This window comes from Hyla sarda, chromosome 8 (genome assembly GCF_029499605.1).
Source record: "Hyla sarda isolate aHylSar1 chromosome 8, aHylSar1.hap1, whole genome shotgun sequence".
In the NCBI taxonomy this organism is placed as follows: Eukaryota; Metazoa; Chordata; class Amphibia; order Anura; family Hylidae; genus Hyla; species Hyla sarda.
In genome coordinates this window covers 43192737-43213907 of record NC_079196.1, presented here as the reverse complement: position 1 = coordinate 43213907, position 21171 = coordinate 43192737, and the positions used below count along the sequence as shown (strand labels likewise).

Sequence of the window (21171 nt, the reverse complement as noted above, 5' to 3'; positions counted from 1 at the left end):
GGAACTATACTGAACCTAATGTGAGGCAGCTATACTGCAAACCTAATGTGGAGAGCTATACTGCACCTAATGTGGGGGAAATATACTGCACCTAATGTGGAGAGATATACTGCACCTAATGTGGGGAGCTATACTGCACCTAATGTGGGGGAAATATACTGCACCTAATGTGGGGGAACTATACTGCACCTAATGTGGGGAGCTATACTGCACCTAATGTGGGGGAACTGTACTGCACCTAATGTGGGGGAACTATACTGCACCTAATGTGGGGGGAACTATACTGCACCTAATGTGGAGAACTATACTGCATCTAATGTGGGGGAACTATACTGCGCCTAATGTGGGGGAACTATACTGAACCTAATGTGAGGCAGCTATACTGCCAACCTAATGTGGAGAGCTATACTGCACCTAATGTGGGGGAAATATACTGCACCTAATGTGGGGGAACTATACTGAACCTAATATGAGGCAGCTATACTGCCAACCTAATGTGGAGAGCTATACTGCACCTAATGTGGGGGAAATATACTGCACCTAATGTGGGGAGCTATACTGCACCTAATGTGGGGGAACTGTACTGCACCTAATGTGGGGGAACTATACTGCACCTAATGTGGGGGGAACTATACTGCACCTAATGGGGGGAACTATACTGCATCTAATGTGGGAGAACTATACTGAACCTAATGTGAGGCAGCTATACTGCAAACCTAATGTGGAGAGCTATACTGCACCTAATGTGGGGGAAATATACTGCACCTAATGTGGAGAGATATACTGCACCTAATGTGGGGAGCTATACTGCACCTAATGTGGGGGAAATATACTGCACCTAATGTGGGGGAACTATACTGCACCTAATGTGGGGAGCTATACTGCACCTAATGTGGGGGAACTGTACTGCACCTAATGTGGGGGAACTATACTGCACCTAATGTGGGGGGAACTATACTGCACCTAATGTGGAGAACTATACTGCATCTAATGTGGGGGAACTATACTGCGCCTAATGTGGGGGAACTATACTGAACCTAATGTGAGGCAGCTATACTGCCAACCTAATGTGGAGAGCTATACTGCACCTAATGTGGGGGAAATATACTGCACCTAATGTGGGGGAACTATACTGAACCTAATATGAGGCAGCTATACTGCCAACCTAATGTGGAGAGCTATACTGCACCTAATGTGGGGGAAATATACTGCACCTAATGTGGAGAGCTATACTGCACCTAATGTGGGGAGCTATACTGCACCTAATGTGGGGGAAATATACTGCACCTAATGTGGGGGAACTATACTGCACCTAATGTGGGGAGCTATACTGCACCTAATGTGGGGGAACTGTACTGCACCTAATGTGGGGGAACTGTACTGCACCTAATGTGGGGGAACTATACTGCACCTAATGTGGGGAGCTATACTGCACCTAATGTGGGGAACTATACTGCACTTAATGTGGAGAAAATTATACTGCGCCTAATGTGGGGAGCTATACTGCACCTAATGTGGGGGGAACTATACTGCACCTAATGTGGAGAGATATACTGCACCTAATGTGGAGAAAACTATACTGCACCTAATGTGGAGAAAACTATACTGCACCTAATCTGGGGAGCTATACTGCACCTAATGTGGGGGAACTATACTGCACCTAATGTGGGGGGACTGTACTGCACACCTAATGTGGAGAGATATACTGCACCTAATGTGGGGGGGAAACTATACTGCACCTAATATAGGGGGAACTGTACTGCACCTAATGTGGAGAGATATACTACACCTAAGGTGGAGAAAACTATACTGCATCTAATGTGGGGGACTATACTGCGCCTAATGTGGGGAAACTATACTGCACCTAATGTGGGGGAACTGTACTGCACCTAATGTGGAGAGATATACTGCACCTAATGTGGAGAAAACTATACTGCACCTAATGTGGGGGACTATACTGCACCTAATGTGGGGGGAACTATACTGCACCTAATGTGGGGAGCTATACTGCACCTAATGTGGGGGAACTGTACTGCTCCTAATGTGGAGAGATATACTGCACCTAATGTGGAGAAAACTATACTGCACCTAATGTGGGGGACTATACTGCACCTAATGTGGGGGGACTGTATTGCACCTAATGTGGGGGGACTGTACTGCACCTAATGTGGGGAACTACTGTATACTGCACCTAATGTGGGGAACTATACTGCACCTAATGTGGGGAACTATACTGCACCTAATGTGGGGAACCTATACTGCACCTAATGTGGGGAACTATACTACACCTAATGTGGGTGAACTGTACTGGTGCAGTACAGTTCCTCCGCATTAGGTGCAGTACAGTTCCCCCACATTAGGTGCACTACAGTTCCCCCACATTAGGTGCAGTACAGTTTCCCTTCATTAGGTGCAGTATAGTTCCCCCACATTAGGTGCAGTACAGTTCCCCCACATTAGGTGGCACCTAATGTGGGGGAACTGTACTGCCAACCTAATGTGGGGGAACTGTACTGCCAACCTAATGTGGGGGAACTGTACTGCTAACCTAATGTGGGGGAGCTGTACTGCTAACCTAATGTGGGGGAACTGTACTGCCAACCTAATGTGCGGGGACTTATACTTCCAACCTAATGTGGGGAACTGTACTGCACCTAATGTGGGGGGACTTATACTGCACCTAATGTGGGGGAACTTATACTGCACCTAATGTGGGGAACTATACTTCACCTAATGTGGGAGAACTATACTGCACCTAATGTGGGGAGCTATACTGCACCTAATGTGGGGGAACTATACTGCTCCTAATGTGGGGGGACTGTACTGCACCTAATGTGGGAGAACTATACTTTACCTAATGTGGGAGAACTATACTGCATCTAATGTGGGGAGCTATACTGCACCTAATGTGGGGGAACTATACTGCACCTAATGTGGAGAACTATACTGCACCTAATGTGGGGGAACTATACTGCACCTAATGTGGGGGAACTGTACTGCTCCTAATGTGGGAGAACTATACTGCACCTAATGTGGGGGAGGCTATACTGCACCTAATGTGGGGGAACTATACTGCTCCTAATGTGGGGGAACTGTACTGCACCTAATGTGGGAGAACTATACTGCACCTAATGTGGGGAACTGTACTGCACCTAATGTGGGGAACTATACTAACTGTGTGTATGTGTATATATATATATATATATATATATATATATATATATATGCATGCACACGCGGGGCGTGAGTTTGTGCTTTAGGGTGCACACCCTAATGCAATAAGCTGCGCATGCCTATGATTACGCTATAAACAGTGGTTGACAGATATATTTTGAAGGTTTGGACACTGGAGGTATCGGGGGTTTTGAAACAAAAAGGATGAAAGAACTGTGGTAAAACGTCCAATAGTTATTCTTGGCACTTACAAGACTAAATACAACAAAATTAAAAACTTTCTTTAAGAAAGCTATAGCTAATGAGTTTGACTGAAATCTATTTTAGGTTCTGCGAGGAGAGGAGATGGCCTCCGCACCTTTACATTTGAAGATGTGTTCAACAGTTCATTCTACACCCAGCAATATTATCACACATGGATTTCACGTAAGAAATATTATTTTCTTATATCAAAATCTATCTATCTATCTATCATCTATCTATCTATCTATCTATCTATCTATCTATCTATCTAGAAATCCTAATAAGCAGCACAACCGCCCAGAAGACCGAAGTATAAGGTGCACGCCGTCATCGGGTTCCCGGTCACGGAATCCAACATAAATCCAAAGGAAAAGACCGCAGCACACATGTAGATTCCATAAAGTGCAGTGTTTATTGTGTCCTCACAACATAAGATGTGAGGACACAATAAACACTGCACTTTATGGAATCTACATGTGTGCTGCGGTCTTTTCCTTTGTATCTATCTATCTATCTCACATCTATCTCATATCTATCTATCTATCTATCTATCTCTCTCTCTCATATCTATCTATCTCTCTCATATCTATCTATCTATCTTATATCTATCTATCTATATCACATCTATCTCATATCTATCTATCTATCTTATATCTATCTATCTATATCACATCTATCTCATATCTATCTATCTGTCTAAAAATTTGTATAAATCCGCAGCACACAGGTCTGTGTGCTGCAGATTTATACAAATTTTTATCTACATATGGACCACTGACCAGGGTCTGGATCTGCGAGCACCGAATTTTGTGTTTTTTTTTTGGGTGCTGCTTCCCTTCTTTAATGTATCTATCTATCTATCTTTCTATCTATCTATCTATCTATCTCTTATCTATCTATCTATCTATCTATCTCATATCTATCTATCTCTATCTATCTCATATCTATCTATCTGTCTGTCTGTCTATCTATCTATCTATCTATCTCATATCTATATATCTATCTGTGAAAGTAGAGAAAGTTTCCGGCTCTATCCCTGGTCTGGATCCCAAGCAAGGAGAGGGTGTGGACCTCACCCAGAACAATAGAAATGAAGAAAGCAAACTCCAGCTCAGCTCAGGTAAATGCGGCTTTATTCACATCAACGAGGCAACAGGTACAGAGAGGAAGTGACGCGTTTCGGCCAGGTGCTGGCCTTAGTCGTACAATGATTACAATAATGTAATCATTGTACGACTAAGGCCAGCACCTGGCCGAAACGCGTCACTTCCTCTCTGTACCTGTTGCCTCGTTGATGTGAATAAAGCCGCATTTACCTGAGCTGAGCTGGAGTTTGCTTTCTTCATTTCTATATATCTATCTATCTGTCTATCTCATATCTTTCTATTTATCTATCTCCTATCCATCTATCTATAATATAATCCAAATAGAAACAGCACATCAAGTAAAAGAAGAAAAATATGGATGGGTGCACGCATTTCTGAAACCACGGTCCACAATTTTCATATGGCAAAATAGATGCAGCACACCGTCAGCTTGAATCATCATGAAAAATGTATTCCATGATGTATCACAGACGTTTCACCAGCCTCACACTGCCTCTCACTTGAGAAAGCCCGCGTGAGGCTGGTGAAACGTCTGTGATACATCATGGAATACATTTTTCATGATGATTCAAGCTGACGGTGTGCTGCATCTATTTTGCCATATCTATCTATCATATCTAGCTATCTATCTTACAGTATCTATCTATTTATCCATCTATCTATCATATCTTTCTATCTATCTATCTATCTTACAGTATCTATCTATTTATCTATCTATCGATCAATCTATCTATCATCTATCTATCTCCTATCTATCTATCTATCTTACAGTATCTATCTATTTATCTATCGATCTATCTATCTATCTATCTATCTATCTATCTATCTATCTATCTATCATCTATCTATCATATCTATCTGTCTATCTGTATATCATATCTATCTCATATCTATCTATCAATCTATCTCATATCTATCTATCTATCTATCTCTCTCTCTCATATCTATGTATCTATCTATCATATCTATCTATCTATTTACCTATCTATCTATCTGTATATCATATCTATCTGTATATCATATCTATCTATCTCATATCTATCTATCTATCTATCTATCTCTCTCTCATATCTATCTATCTATCTATCTGTCGGTCTGTCTGTCTATCTGGCTATCTTTATCTATCTCTGTCACATTTATTAATCATTTATCACGTATACATATAAAAAGAAGAAGGATGATACCAGAGATTGATATCGTTTAGAATAGAAACTCTCTTTTATAAACCTGGATTATGTTCAGATTTCTGTTTGTGGATTTCTGCCATTACCAGATGTTCAGTCTGATAAACTAGGTGCTAATAAATAGATGAACATGTCCTTCTAAAAGTTTCCCTCTAAATACTTATTATACTTCTTAATCTATATTACAGACGTTTCCTAAGTCAATACATATGTTTCGGGGCAGTTAGTACATGTGGTTATTTCTCTGGCATGAAACCAAAGTGAGAATTTACATCTGTTCTTTAGGCCGATGATAAACATTGTTATTCCAACCAAACCTTTACAAAGTAATGGGAATCATTCGGGAGCGCTCCCCCCCTCGCATACATTTGGGACACATAGATTTGAGATTTTCTACGAAACATTAGACATTTCCGTTTACATTTTACATTTACAGATTAGATATGATAAACACACACTGCCGTATTCACACAGAGGATTTTGGTCCGAATTTTCAACCAAAACCAGGAGGGAAATGAAACAAAGAAAGATGAAAACATTTCCATTATACAGTGGTCCCTCAACATACAATGGTAATCCGTTCCAAATGAACCATCGTTTGTTGAAACCATCGTATGTTGAGGGATCCGTGCAATGTAAAGTGTAGGACAGTGGTCTACAACTTGTGGACCTCCAGATGTTGCAAAACTACAACACCCAGCATGCCTGGACAGCCAACGGCTGTCCGGGCATGCTGGGAGTTGTAGTTTTGCAATATTTGGAGGTCCGCAGGTTGCAGACCACTGGTATTAGAGTTTATACTCACGTGTCCACGCCACTCCGGACCATCACCGCTCGTCACCGCTGCCCGGGATGTCGCCTTCCATCGCTGTCGCCGCGTCCTCGGGGTGTCCCCGATGCTCCGGCAAGGCCTCTGCTTCCCCGGCATCCCCACTTTCCGTCGCCGCCATCAGATCGCTATGCACAATGCTCCTATTGGATGACGGGACGGCGTGCGCAGTGACGTGATGACGAGGATGGAGAGCACCGACGATGCAGGGGATCCCAAAGATTACGCGCCGGAGCCCCGAGGACAGGTAAGTGATCGTCAGCGGACCACACAGGGCACCGTAAACGGCTATCCGGTGGCAGCTGAAGCAGTCTGCACTGTCGGATAGCCGTTTATGCGATGGCCCCGACATACAAAAGCATCGTATGTTGATGCTGCCTTCAACATGCGATGGCCTCTGAGAGGCCATCGTATGTTGAAATGATCGTATGTCGGGGCCATGGTAGGTCGGGGGGGGGGGGGGGTCACTGTAGTTTCTCTCTGTGTTGGTTACAGTCCTTGTTTTTGTTTGCCTTCCTATTGTATATATCCTTTAGGACAGTGATTTCTATCTTGTGGCTGTTAGGATATGCTGGGAGTTGTAGTCAGTGCTTCCAACTCTTTAAAGGGTTATTCCATTATTATTTTTTATCTGACTATGCCACAGGGGCTGTGATGTTATTGTAGTTCATAATATAGTGTCCGTACCTGTGTTTCATCGTGGTCTCGCAATTCTTCTTTGACTTTTGCCCCAATATTTATTTTTAGCAGCAAACAAAATGATTGTGGTCTCAGGTTTTCCCTGGGGGAAGCGACAGCTAGATGGGAGGTAGATTATTCTGCAGTGAATTGAAGGTTTGCAACAGCTGGAGGCACCCTGTTTAGAAAACACTGGTCTATTGCATTGAATGTGTGTTTTAATGTGTGGGGTCGCTGATGTGTGGGAGGAAGAAAAATTACCTCACACTTGTAGTTTAAAGAGTAGCTCCCATCATCCTATTTTTGTTTCTGTCCCTGCCTATTGCCAATCTATCCCTAACCCCCTCCCTGCTTTTAATTTTTCTTTTTACTATATTAAAAATGCCTTTTGTCTGCCTGGCAGTGTGCTCACTAGCAGGCAGACTTCCCCAGCAGGCACCACGTCACTGATGCCTGCTGGGGGGGACTTCCGCCCTTAGTTCATCTACACAGGGTGCCTCCAGCTGTTTCACCACTACAACTCCCAGCTTGCCCTGACATCTATTGGCTGTCAGGGCATGCTGGGAGTTGTGTAGATAAACTATTAGTTTGACAGGCAGGGAGCGAGCGCAGGCTGCATGAAAAAGGACCGATGCCCGGCCGCATCGGTCCTTTTTCAGGCGTGATGTCACGCCAGGCTGCAGCCGGCCACTAGGAGGGAGACCCCTAGTGGCCGGTTTTCAAATGTAAATTAAACCATTTTAATAAAAAAATAATAATAATAAAAGTATATTAGAGATATGTTGAAGTACGTAAGTACTACAACATATAAAAAAATTAAGTTGGTGACAGTGCCCATTTAAGGGAATGAACTCCAACATAGCTGTTGATACATATATGTATTGTTTGTTACTTGCATTTTCAGTGAACTGTTGGTCATTTAAATATAGATTTCTATATAGATTTCACAGGGCCCTGTGGCTAGATACATGATTATACTCTATTCATTTACCCTGTTTTCCTAGGTACATGGATTTTTTATTCATTTATTAAATATTTCTAACAGTTTGAGAGATTGGATAGTATCGGCTTAGCTAAAATGAAATATGTGTCAGAAAAATCCACTGCAAATTTCTACTTTTATATGCCACCGATTTAGGGATTAGCCCCATGTAAAGGCCAAATATGGCTACCCACTATGGTTGCCATGCTGATTCCGCATGAAGAAGCGACATGACACTTTCTTTTCTGTGATGCATCACACGAAGGGCACCATTGGACTCTATTAAATTATAATGGGATCCATCATAGTGTCTGTTGTGCCACTGTTTTTAACCCGTTAACCCCCTAAGGACCAAGCCATTTTTAGCCTTAAAGGGGTACTAGAGTGGAAAACTATTTTTTCAAATAAACTGGCTCCAGAAAGTTAAACAGATTTGTAAAGTACTTCTATTAAAAAAAATCTTTATCCTTCCAGTATTTATCAGCTGTTGAATACTATCCAGTCTGACCACAGGCGTCAGGAACTGTCCAGAGTAGAAGCAAATCCCCATAGAAAACCTCTCCTGCTCTGTACAGTTCCTGACATGGACAGAGGTGTCAGCAGAGAGCACTGTGGTCAGACTGAAAAGGACTACACAACTTCCTCTGTAGTATACAGCAGCTGGTAAGTACTGGAAAGATTAAGAGTTTTTAATAGAAATAAATAAAAAATATGTTTAACTTTCTGGCACCAGTTGATTTGAAGAAAAAAAAAGTCTTACAACGGAGTACTCCTTTAAGGGCCAGGCCAATTTTAATTTTTACACTTTCGTTATTTCCTCCTCCTCTTCTAGAAATCATAACACTTTCAATTTTGAACCTACAGACCCATAAAAGGGCTTGTTTTTTTTGCATCATCATTTACACTTTGTAATGACTTTTTTTAAACAAAATCTGCGGTGAAACAAAAAAATATATATATATTATTTTCCTGGAAACGTTCCCCAGATCGGCTTGTGTAAAAAGGTCTTAAGAAACCTGACACAAAATTAACAAATAAAAAAAATAAATTCCCATTCATGGGACATCTCCAGTCCATTGTTGTCTATTCCATGGGCTTGCTGTAATGTAATTCTCTTAACACAAATTCATGTTTCTCTTAAAAAAAAAAATGATCCGAGCTTGATGACTGCTCTTGGTCCTGTCATCCTTCCATTTCTTTAATCACCTTTGTCGCCCTCCTCTGCACCCTCTCCAGTTCGGCCATGTCTTTCTTATATACAGGTGTCCTAAATCGACACAATACTCCATATGTGATCTGAATGATTTTTGTTTCCTGCAGACAATGAATATGTTCACAAAACTGAAGATGGAAATGTCCTAGTTTATAATATGGACACGGGTAGGACATCCACTATTTTAAAAAATACAACATTTGTAAGTATACACAAAGGAGTAAACAGGCTACATTGCTTTACTGAATTTATCTTAAATCTATTGATCTATCTATCTCATATCTATCTCATATCTATCTATCTATCTATCTATCTCATATCTATCTATCTATCTATCTATCTCATATCTATCTATCTCATATCTATCTATCTATCTCATATCTATCTATCTCATATCTATCTATCTCATATCTATCTATCTATCTATTTATCTATCTCTGTCTATGTCATATCTATCTATCTATATCATATCTATCTATCTCATATCTATCTATCTCATATCTATCTCATATCTATCTATCTATCTATCTCATATCTATCTATCTATATCATATCTATCTTTATCATATCTATCTATCTCATATCTATCTATCTCATATCTATCTCATATCTATCTCTCTATCTAAATATCCAATAAGAACAGCACCTCCGGAAATGTCAAGAAAAAAAGAAAGAAATCGGGGTGCCTGCATGTTCTGAACCTCGGTCCACTGGTTCCTCAATGCATACAAAAATATAGAAGCAGCACACCACAGGTAGAGTTCAAAAGAACGGTGAATTTATTCCATGATGTGAGAGACTACGTTTCTCCAGCCTCACGCTGCACTTGAGAAAGCCAGCGTGAGGCTGGAGAAACGTAGTCTCTCACATCATGGAATAAATTCACCGTTCTTTTGAACTCTACCTGTGGTGTGCTGCTTCTATATTTTTGTATCTCTCTATCTATCTATCTATCTCATGTCTATCTATCTCATATCTATCTTCTATCTATCTATCTCATATCTATCCATCTCATATCTATCTATCTCATATCTATCTATCTATCTATCTATCTCATGTCTATCTATCTCATATCTATCTTCTATCTATCTATCTCATATCTATCCATCTCATATCTATCTTCTATCTATCTATCTATCTATCTATCTCATATCTATCTAGTAGAGAGAACACTGCAGCACTCCAGAGTATAGTAAAACACTTGTGAAGATATTTATTCCATCATAGATGCAGAAGGCCATGTTTCTGATGCTATCATGCAGCCTTTCTCAAGCAGTTTACACAGTGTACATGTGGATATATAAATGTGGTGGATAATGTGACATCATCGCTTACATCTGGACCCACCGGCGTGTGCACGCGTCTACTATGCCGGCGCCACGCATTAATGAGTCACGAGGCGCCCGCCTGTAAGTTTTGATATAATTTTTTTTCACTTTATTCTTTGTTTGTTCACTTGATCTTCACTGTAACACTATTGTATTCAGAATGTAATGTCTATGTTCTCTGGATGCATTTTATTACACCTTCGATCGTCTGATATTATCCACCATATTTATACCTTCACGTGTACACTGTGTAAACTGCTTGAGAAAGGCTGCATGTTAGCAGCTAAAACGTGGCCTTCAGTATCTATGATGGAATAAATATCCTCACAAGTGTTTTACTATACTCTGGAGTTCTGCAGTGTTCTTCTCTCTACTCGATGTCTGGAGATCCGTGACCGGGGTCGCCCACTGTGTTGCACCCACCTCCACGCTACTTTTATGGTGTGCTGCTCTTTCTCTCTTTTTTTTTTTTATCTATCTATCTATTTCATATTTGTCTGTCTATCTACCAATATGAATACATTTAAGCAAATATTTTATTTTTGTTTCTTTATCTATTGATCTGTCTCATATCTATCTATCTATCTATCTATCTCATATCTATCTATCTCATATCTATCTATCTATCTCATATCTATCTATCTCATATCTATCTATCTCATATCTATCTATCTCATATCTATCTATCTCATATCTATCTATCTATTATCTATCTATCTCAAATCAATCTATCTATCTATCTATCTTAAAGCATTTAATCTAATAAACAATTTATCTTCCTCTGTTCACAGAATGATGTCAATGCAACAAATTATTTCCTGTCACCAGATAGAAAATTTGCCGCCTTCGAAAGCGATTACAAAAAAGTAATTTTATTTCCCTGCTTTACAAACTCTCGTGCACAACTTGTGATTCAATACATGCATATAGGTCATATTTTATCTGAGTATAGAAGTTCCTCGGTACTGTAGTAAGTGTGCAGAAATAATATTTATTTTAATTGTAGGGAAGGCTGGGTTACAATTGACCGGCATAGGTGAACTCCTAAATCTTGACGCAACTGATGCCACAACTGATAACAACTTGTCATCAGTTGTATGGTATCCGGCATCCATTGCTTCCTGGCAATGGGAAGGGGAGCGCAGCAAGCTGCGTACCCCTGTCCGGTGCCCTCCGGCGTGTCCAACCATCCGCCGTCAAAATTGAGATGCTGGATGATTGTGAACTGTCCCTTTCAAATGAATGGGATCAGTTCTAGCATCAGTTTCCCTCCAGTGCACGCTGGAGGGAAACTGTGCCGGACGCCTGATATATGTGAACCCAGCCTAAGACTACACATAGGTAGTGACCTGTAACCATCGTGACATATAGATCTGAGTATTTGCCATATACTCAACCTCCAATTTTGGAAGCATATACAAAACAATATTAAGTATATTTTCTATATATATTTATGCTTTTGTATGTTGTTTTGCCTATGTACTTTGTTCTATCAGGTGTTATTAACTCCTTAAGGACACATGACGTACTGGAACGTCATGTGTCCGCTCCCGATCTATAACGCGGGGCCACGGCGCCTCCAACAATGGCCGGGACCCGTGGCTTATAGCGCGCGACATTGATCGCGCTGACACGCGCTATTAACCCTATAGAAGCGGCGTTCAAAGTTGAACCCCGCGTCTAAAGTGAAAGTGAAAGTATGCCGATTAGCTCAGTGGGCTGTTCGGGATAGCCGCGTGAGATCCAGACATGAGCAGTCAAGCGGCAGAATCATCGATCACTGGTTTCTTATGAGAAACCAGTGATCAATGTAATAGATCAGTGTGTGCAGTGTTATAGGTCCCTATGGGAGCTATAACACTGCAAAAAAAAAAGTGTAAGAAAAATAAGTGAATAAAGATCATTTAACCCCTCCCCTATTAAAAGTTTGAATCACCCCCCTTTTCCCACAAAAAAAAAAAACACAGTGTAAATAAAAATAAACATATATGGTATCGTCGCGTGCGGAAATGTCCGAATTATAAAAATATATCGTTAATTAAACCGCTCGGTCAATGGCGTACGCGCAAAAAAATTCCAAAGTCCAAAATAGTTCATTTTTGGTCACTTTTTATATCATATCAATGCAAAAATGGTACCGCTAAAAACTTCAGATCACGGCACAAAAAATTAGCCCTCATACCGCCCCATACGCGGAAAAATAAAAAAGTTATAGGGGTCAGAAGATGACAATTTTAAACCTATATAAGTAGGGTATCATTTTAATCGTATGGACCTACAGAATAAATATCAGGTGTCATTTGTACCGAAAAATGTACTACATAGAAACGGAAGCCCCCAAAACTTACAAAACAGCGTGTTTTTTTTTCAATTTTGTCTCAAAATGATTTTTTTCCGTTTCGCCGTAAATTTTGGGGCAAAATGACTGACGCCATTACAAATTAGAATTGGTGGCGCGAAAAATAAGCCATCATATGGATTTTTAGGTGCAAAATTGAAAGAGTTATGATTTTGTAAAGGCAAGGAGGAAAAAACGAAAATGCAAAAACGGAAAAACCCTCGGTCCTTAAGGGGTTAAAGGGTGAAGTCACTATACTGCATCATAATTTTTTGATGCAGTTAGTCACAACCCCGCCCAAAGAGGAGGCCACCACGCCCCTCCATATAGCGCTATGGGAGAGCCGAAGATTGCTGAATAGTCATTCAACAATCTTCGGCTCTCCCATAGAACTATATGGAGGAACTAGCACACCGGGGCTCCAAACCGGATGGAAAGGAAAGGATAGGGGATAAGATGTCTGATTCCGCTGTTGAGGACCCCCGCAAACTCCCTGCTGCACCCGGCATTCGTTTAGAGTGCCTGGTGCAGCACCAGAGACTCGTGACATCACGGCCATGCCCCCTCAATGCAAGTCTATAACTTGCCATGGGCCATGGGTGTGACCGTGACGTCATGAGCCTCAGCCCCCGCATTGGGACTCCTGCGCGATCTCTGCACCCCCTCCATGCATGTCTATGGGAGGAGGCGTGATGTTCGATAGACATGCATGGATGGGGCGGGGTGTGAGACCATGTCTAGTAGTGGAGTACCCTTTTAAGAGTTACTAACTAAATTGTTGCTTATGGGCTCAGGCTGGGATTGAAATGAAATAAAACCATATTCTCCTATCCTTGATGGATGAGGTGAGGGATCAGGAAGGGTATAAAAAAATAATAATAATAATTTGTTTTTGTCCCAGCCTGAACCCACACACCACAACATCAAGGTCAATCCCTCTGAAACAACAATCTATGCTCTGTATTAGGGTATATGAAACTCATAAGGGCGCCCTCACTTGGGATGTACCCTAAGCAAGAGTGGCTATTGCAAGGTGGGCCTTGGTTTAAATGATTTTTATTGGATTTTTTTGAGAAATTTACAACAAAGGAAAGATTGGCCAAAGAAAACAACATGGCCAAGGAACAATACATAACAAATAAAACACAGTTATATAAATATTACTAAAGCAATCACTCAGCTGTATGTAGAAATATTAATTTGCAGAATCATGTCTTTGGATGTTGCGGATATTATAGACATATCCGGTAGATCATTATAGGTCATCTTGAAAAATAAAAATGTCACATAAGCAGTTTTAAAGTATTTTATAGTCATACCTATAACTCTCCAGCGAAGAATAGGATTTTTCATGACTAGATCCCATAGTCCTCCCCTCTCTCGTCACAGGCAAGGTGGGCCTTGGACTGACGCTTTCTATATATACATGGTCATTCATTCATTTTAAACCCCTTAACGACGCAGGACGTATATTTACGTCCTGCGCCAGCTCCCGCGAAATGAAGCAGGATCGCGCCGCGATCCCGCATCATATTGCGTCGGTCCCGGCGCTCATCAACGGCCGGGACCTGCGGCTAATACCACACATCGCCGATCGCGGCGATGTGCGGTATTAACCCTTTAGAAGCGGCGGTCAAAGCTGACCGCCGCTTCTAAAGTGAAAGTGACCCGGCTGCTCAGTCGGGCTGTTCGGGACCGCCGCGGTGAAATCGCGGCGTCCTGAACAGCTGACAGGACACCGGGAGGGCCCTTACCTGCCTCCTCGGTGTCCGATCGACGAATGACTGCTCCGTGCCTGAGATCCAGGCAGGAGCAGTCAAGCGCCGATAACACTGATCACAGGCGTGTTAATACCCTGTGATCTGTGTAAAAGATCAGTGTGTTCAGTGTTATAGGTCCCTATGGGAGCTATAACACTGCAAAAAAAAAATAACAAAAAGTGTTAATAAAGGTCCTTTAACCCCTTCCCCAATAAAAGTTTGAATCACCCCCCTTTTCCCATAAAAAAAAATAAAACAGTGTAAAAAAAAAAAATTTAAACATATGTGGTATCGCCGCATGCGTAAATGTCCGAACTATAAAAATATATCATTAATTAAACCGCACGGTCAATGGCGTACGCGCAAAAAAATTCAAAAGTCTAAAAAAGCGCATTTTTGGTCACTTTTTATACCATTAAAAAATGAATAAAAAGTAATCAAAAAGTCCGATCAAAACAAAAATCATACCGCTAAAAACTTCAGATCACGGCGCAAAAAATGAGTCCTCATATCGCCCTGTACGTGGAAAAATAAAAAAGTTATAGGGGTCAGAAGATGACATTTTTAAACGTATACATTTTCCTGCATGTAGTTCTGATTTTTTCCAGAAGTGCGACAAAATCAAACCTATATAAGTAGGGTATCATTTTAACCCTATGGACCTACAGAATAATGATAAGGTGTAATTTTTACCGAAATATGCACTGCGTAGAAACGGAAGCCCCCAAAATTTACAAAATGGCGTTTTTTCTTCGATTTTGTCGCACAATGATTTTTTTTTCCATTTCGTCGTGCATTTTTGGGTAAAATTACTAATGTCACTGCAAAGTAGAATTGGCGACGCCAAAAATAAGCCATAATATGGATTTTTAGGTGGAAAATTGAAAGGGTTATGATTTTTAAAAGGTAAGGAGGAAAAAACGAAAGTGCAAAAGCGGAAAAACCCTGAGTCCTTAAGGGGTTAAATGTACAGAGTGGGGTCCTAGATGATGGACTTGTGGTCCTCAGCTGTTTTAGAGAACTGGTAATCTTTATGTGACAGGTCATCTTTATGACTACTGCAATTGTGCAGTATTGTATGCATTTGTTATGAGAGGATTAAAGGGGAACTTCGGTAGAAACAAGTGGAAAACAAAGGTTTTCAAATCAACTGGTGCCAGAAAGTTAAAGTTTTTGATCTTCTGAAATGTTTAATTTACATCTAATATGGTTTTGTAAAATAGCAAACTTTATTGTTCCAGAACTCTTGGATTATGGGTTTGGTAGCTATAAGAAATGTAATAAATAAGTTCCACATAAAATAAGTACAAAAAAATGTAAAATGACCTCATCACAGCTCTTCAGAAATAGGTTTACAATGTAACCTCTGGGACACAATGGATTCTCTGTCAGCGGGGTATAGGTGGAGACACTTGGAAGAGATTAGGCAAATTTTATTATAAATAAAATGAAATTTCTCACAGGGCCCGGGTGATATAACATTAAAATATACTTGATAATAAATGGACAATCTATAAAAAGGGAAACCTGTAAGATACAAGAAAAATGTCCAGTGTGTATCGAAGGACACTTCTGAATATATATATATATATATATATATATATATATATATATTTATATATATAACTGCAATAGTGATTGACCGTAATTCCCATTCAATAGAAGTTTGTATTCAGTAATGCGGTATCTGAATAACTGATGGTACTATGTACCGCTCACCGTTCCTTGAATAATCGCCGCCCACCACTCTGTAAAGGCTCCGCTGATGTATGTAAAAATTGCCGGTGTACAGTAAATAATATTGCAACTCTGCCGGAACAGTATACAGCCAAGGGGCTCCAGACCGGGCATGTGTAGATGGTAAGTGAAAGCGGCGGTAAATGAAAGAGCTCCTGTGAATTTGAAGCGCTGGAGACACACGGTGGTATGCAAAGAAGTACCTGGCAGGGTACACAGATCGAAGCACACACAGTGGTATGTGGTGGTATATGAAATAGTACCTGGCAGGGTACACAGATGGAAGCACACACAGTGGTATGTGGTGGTATATGAAATAGTACCTGGCAGGGTACACAGATGGAAGCACACACAGTGGTATGTGGTGGTATATGAAATAGTACCTGGCAGGGTACACAGATGGAAGCACACACAGTGGTATGTGGTGGTATATGAAATAGTACCTGGCAGGGTACACAGATGGAAGCACACACAGTGGTATGTGGTGGTATATGAAATAGTACCTGGCAGGGTACACAGATGGAAGCACACACAGTGGTATGTGGTGGTATATGAAATAGTACCTGGCAGGGTACACAGATGGAAGCACACACAGTGGTATGCGGTGGTATATGAAATAGTACCTGGCAGGGTACACAGATGGAGGTAGTTGGAACAGTGTGGCGGCGGGAGCAGCAGAATTTTCAATCTAATAGTGGTCAGATAGTAATCTAGGTAAAATTCCTAAATAAAAAGTCCTTCCTTAGCACCTTGTTCAGACAGGGTAGGTGGGCCAAATGCATTTTGGGCCATGGAGAAGTGTGTACTAGCCCCTTTCTCAGTGGCTTTAGAATGCCCCACATTATAGAAAGGGAGTGGGCGAAGGGCGTACCTAACAGGTTAAAGGGGAAGTCTGGTGAAAAACTATATATATATATATATATATATATATATATATATATTTATTTATTTATTTTTTATTTTATTTTTTTTGATTAGCTGGTGCCAGAATGTTAAACAAACAACAAAAAACGTGGTCTCAAATGGCTGGAAGTGCTCAACCCCAAATGCGGTTGTGCATTTATACTGGGGGAGCAGATCCTGCCCTTGTAGTCCGTTGCTAGGGGCGATCCCCAGCATAAAAATGCATACAATGGGGGATGCCTGCAGCGGACTACAAGTGCCACAATGGCATCCTACACCAGATAAACGGTGTGGATGTGTAACAATTAGAATACTACAATACAGGAATATAGATGTATACAATGACATTGGCTATCCCTCAACACTGTTGTTAAAATAGAATGTTAAACAGATTTGTAAATTACTTCTATTTAAAAATCTTAATCCTTCCAGTACTTATCAGCTGCTGTATGCTCCAGAGGAAGTTGTGTTGTTCTTTTCTGTCTGACCACAGTGCTCTCTGCTGACACCTCTGTCTGTGTCAGGAACTGTCCAGAGCCGGAGAAAATCCCCAAAGCAAACCTCTCCTGCTCTGGACAGTTCCTGACACAGACAGAGGTGGCAGCAGAGAGCACTGTAGTCAGACAGAAAAGAACTACACAACTTCCTCTGGTGCATACAGCAGCTAATAAGCACTGGAAGGATTAAAATATTTAAATAGAAGTAATTTACAAATTGAACTAGTCTAATCTAGACTTTTTGCACCATCCTTTTCGGATCATCCTTATCACCCGAGGCTGCAAACTGATAAAAAATAACAATTTTTATTTTTTTATAAATTGGCCCCATGTCTAATCTCCTCAAAGGTATTTTAGTTTTTGTGCAGGCTTAACCCTAACTAAGGGAGATATTTTGGAAGTGGATTTAAACCACTTTGACGCACAAAAGAATTTGTAAAGTTTTTCACACTTTCTTCATAACCTTTTTCTATTGAAATTTCAATGTAATTTTTTTGCCTTAATCTTACCATAATAATTATTCAGTGATATATGTCTTATCCCTCTAAAATATATGTTTTCACCTTTGTATTCTGGTAGTAAAGTTGTTGTTGACACACAATAATTCCTTTTTCCTTATAATCTCTTTTCAGCAATGGAGATACTCTTATACGGCGACCTACCACATTTATGATATAGACAATGGGTCAGCATTGATGTCTTCTTACTTTATAGACAGTATTCCACATTTCACTTGATATATTATTTAGTTACATACTTTTTATTTATTTTACAGAGTATTTATAAAAACAAATGAACTACCTCCTAACATTCAGTACATATCCTGGTCATCTGTTGGCCACAAATTGGTAAGTGCAACTTTTAACTCTTCTGGGTGTTGTTTTTGGGAGTCGACAAGGCATAACAATTATATATCCTTTACAAGTGTACCCTATACCAGGAAATTCTATTCTTCAGCCCTAACCATAGGAAGCCAATTTTGACTTTTATGCTCGGATTTTCAGGTTTTGGCCCATAGTGTAGACTGTTATTGTTGACAGTTTTGGGGGAGGCAAAAGACTAGAGATACATCCAAGAGATACAGTAGAGTTCCAGCTGGTTGTTGGGGCAAATCAGTAGACATCTTGGGCAGAGCACATCTATCTATATCATATCTATCTATCTATCTATCTATATCATATCTATCTATCTATATCATATCTATCTATCTCATATCTATTGATCTATTTATCTATATCATATCTATCTATCTATCTATATCATATCTATCTATCTATCTATATCATATCCATCTATTTCATATCTATCTTTCTATCTATCTATCTATCTATCTATATCATATCTATCTATCTCATATCTATCTATCTATATCATATCTATCTATCTATATCATATCTATTTCATATCTATCTTTCTATCTATCTATATCACATCTATCTATTTCATATCTATCTTTCTATCTATCTATCTATATCATATCTATCTATCTATCTATATCATATCTATCTCATATCTATCTATCTATCTCATATCTATCTATCTATCTCATATCTATCAATCTATATCATATCTATCTATCTATCTCATATCTATCTATCACATATCTATCTATCTATCTATCTATCCCCTAAAAGAACATGTAGGAGTCAAATAACGGGTAGAAACCTTTTTAACATATGTTTTAATAAATTGTATTCATACGTTACATAAAAATATTTATTTCTTTATTTTTTTTGTAAGTGTGCTTTTGATATGTGCAATTATTTGTAATTATACGTGCAGGTGAGCTTGTGACGTCACGTCCGCCTGATGTCACTCTCATCCTGCATATATAAAGGATCCTAGTCTCTGTAACAAATGTATGATTAAGGCCTTGTGGGCCGAAATGCGTCACTTTTACTGAATCCTTGTTGTTTCCCATGGCAACTACGATGTTTGAATAAAGAAGTTCCTTTTCATGAATTTGCGCTGGACATTCCGTTTTATCTTTGCTATCTATCTATCTTATATCATATCTATCTATCTTATATCATATCTATCTATCTTATATCATATCTATCTATCTATCTTATATCATATCTATCTATCTATCTATCTTATAACATATCTATCTATCTATCTCATATCTATCTATCTATCTATATCATATCTATATATCTATCTATATCATATCTATCTATCTCATGTCTATCTATCTATTTATATCATATCTATCTAATAACTATCTATCTCATATCTATCTATTTAATATCTATCTATCTATCTATCTCATATCTATCTATTTATCTATCTCATATCTATCTATCTATCTATCCATTGGAGTGCTGGAGATACCCGAGTACAGCACTCAGTATCTCATGTATCCCCAACTCTCCCATATAGAATGCATGGATCATTCTTTTCTCTTCAAGTCCAGTCTCCCCCTTTTGTAGCACTAAAATAAACTCTTCCTGTATAATCCCCCTCCCCCATTTACTGTACAGTGGGATGCGAATAAAAAAAAACATGTTTATGTATTGTGAGAATGAGCTTACATAAGCAATCTGCCACGTATGGTGAGAGTGATTGTTGTACCCTCCAGCTGGAATTGACAAGGGGAATTTTTAAAATCTTCAAATGCAACCAGAGGGGCTCCAGCTGTTGCAAAACTACAACTCCCAGCATGCCCAGACAGCCAATGGCTGGAGGTACCTTGGTTGGAAAACACTGGTGTAGACTATAGATGTAGGTCTAAAATCAAAATGATTTAAGCATAGTAAGATTAAAGAGGCACTGTCATTGTGAAAAACTTTTTATATTTTCTAGTACTACTGATAAGATGACTTTTTTAAATATACATTTATTAAAAAATTTCAATTTCAATTTACAAAAAAAAAAAAAATGAAAATAGCCGCCACTGGGGTCATCTATCTTTATGCAGACAGACTGCTATGTATTTTGCAGCATACTGAATACCGTCCGAAAAGTGTGTTGGTATCCAGTATAGGAGATCACCATTGCATCACTACAGCCTTCAGCTGTTCCTAAACTACAACTCCCATGATGGGAGTTGTAGTTTTGCAACAGCTGGGCATACAATCTTTGTAAAACTCTGTTTTAGAGCTGTGTATTCTCCAGCTGTGTGCCTCCAGCTCTTGCAAAACTACAGACAAAGATGTATAGGCATGCTGGGAGTTGTAGTTTTGCAACAGCTAAAGGC

The 21171-nt window shown here is 39.7% G+C and overlaps 1 protein-coding gene across 6 annotated transcripts in view; it reads left to right on the top strand.

Moving 5' to 3' along the window:
* Nucleotides 1–21171, top strand: part of LOC130283938 (prolyl endopeptidase FAP-like) — a 156645-nt gene that overhangs the window by 39190 nt on the left and 96284 nt on the right. For 3 of the 6 annotated variants that reach the window (XR_008846882.1, XM_056533719.1, XM_056533721.1), the window contains exons 2-6: nucleotides 3502–3600; nucleotides 9517–9611; nucleotides 11529–11603; nucleotides 18605–18657; nucleotides 18748–18820. Coding sequence is in view for 5 of the 6 variants with exons in the window: in XM_056533719.1 (XP_056389694.1) it covers nucleotides 3502–3600; nucleotides 9517–9611; nucleotides 11529–11603; nucleotides 18605–18657; nucleotides 18748–18820 (395 nt within the window). In the remaining variant the exon portion in view is untranslated. Of the gene's footprint in view, nucleotides 1–3501; nucleotides 3601–9516; nucleotides 9612–10762; nucleotides 10819–11136; nucleotides 11179–11528; nucleotides 11604–18604; nucleotides 18658–18747; nucleotides 18821–21171 lie in introns of those variants that run through there. The other 3 variants (XM_056533720.1, XM_056533722.1, XM_056533723.1) reach the window with 3 other exon arrangements.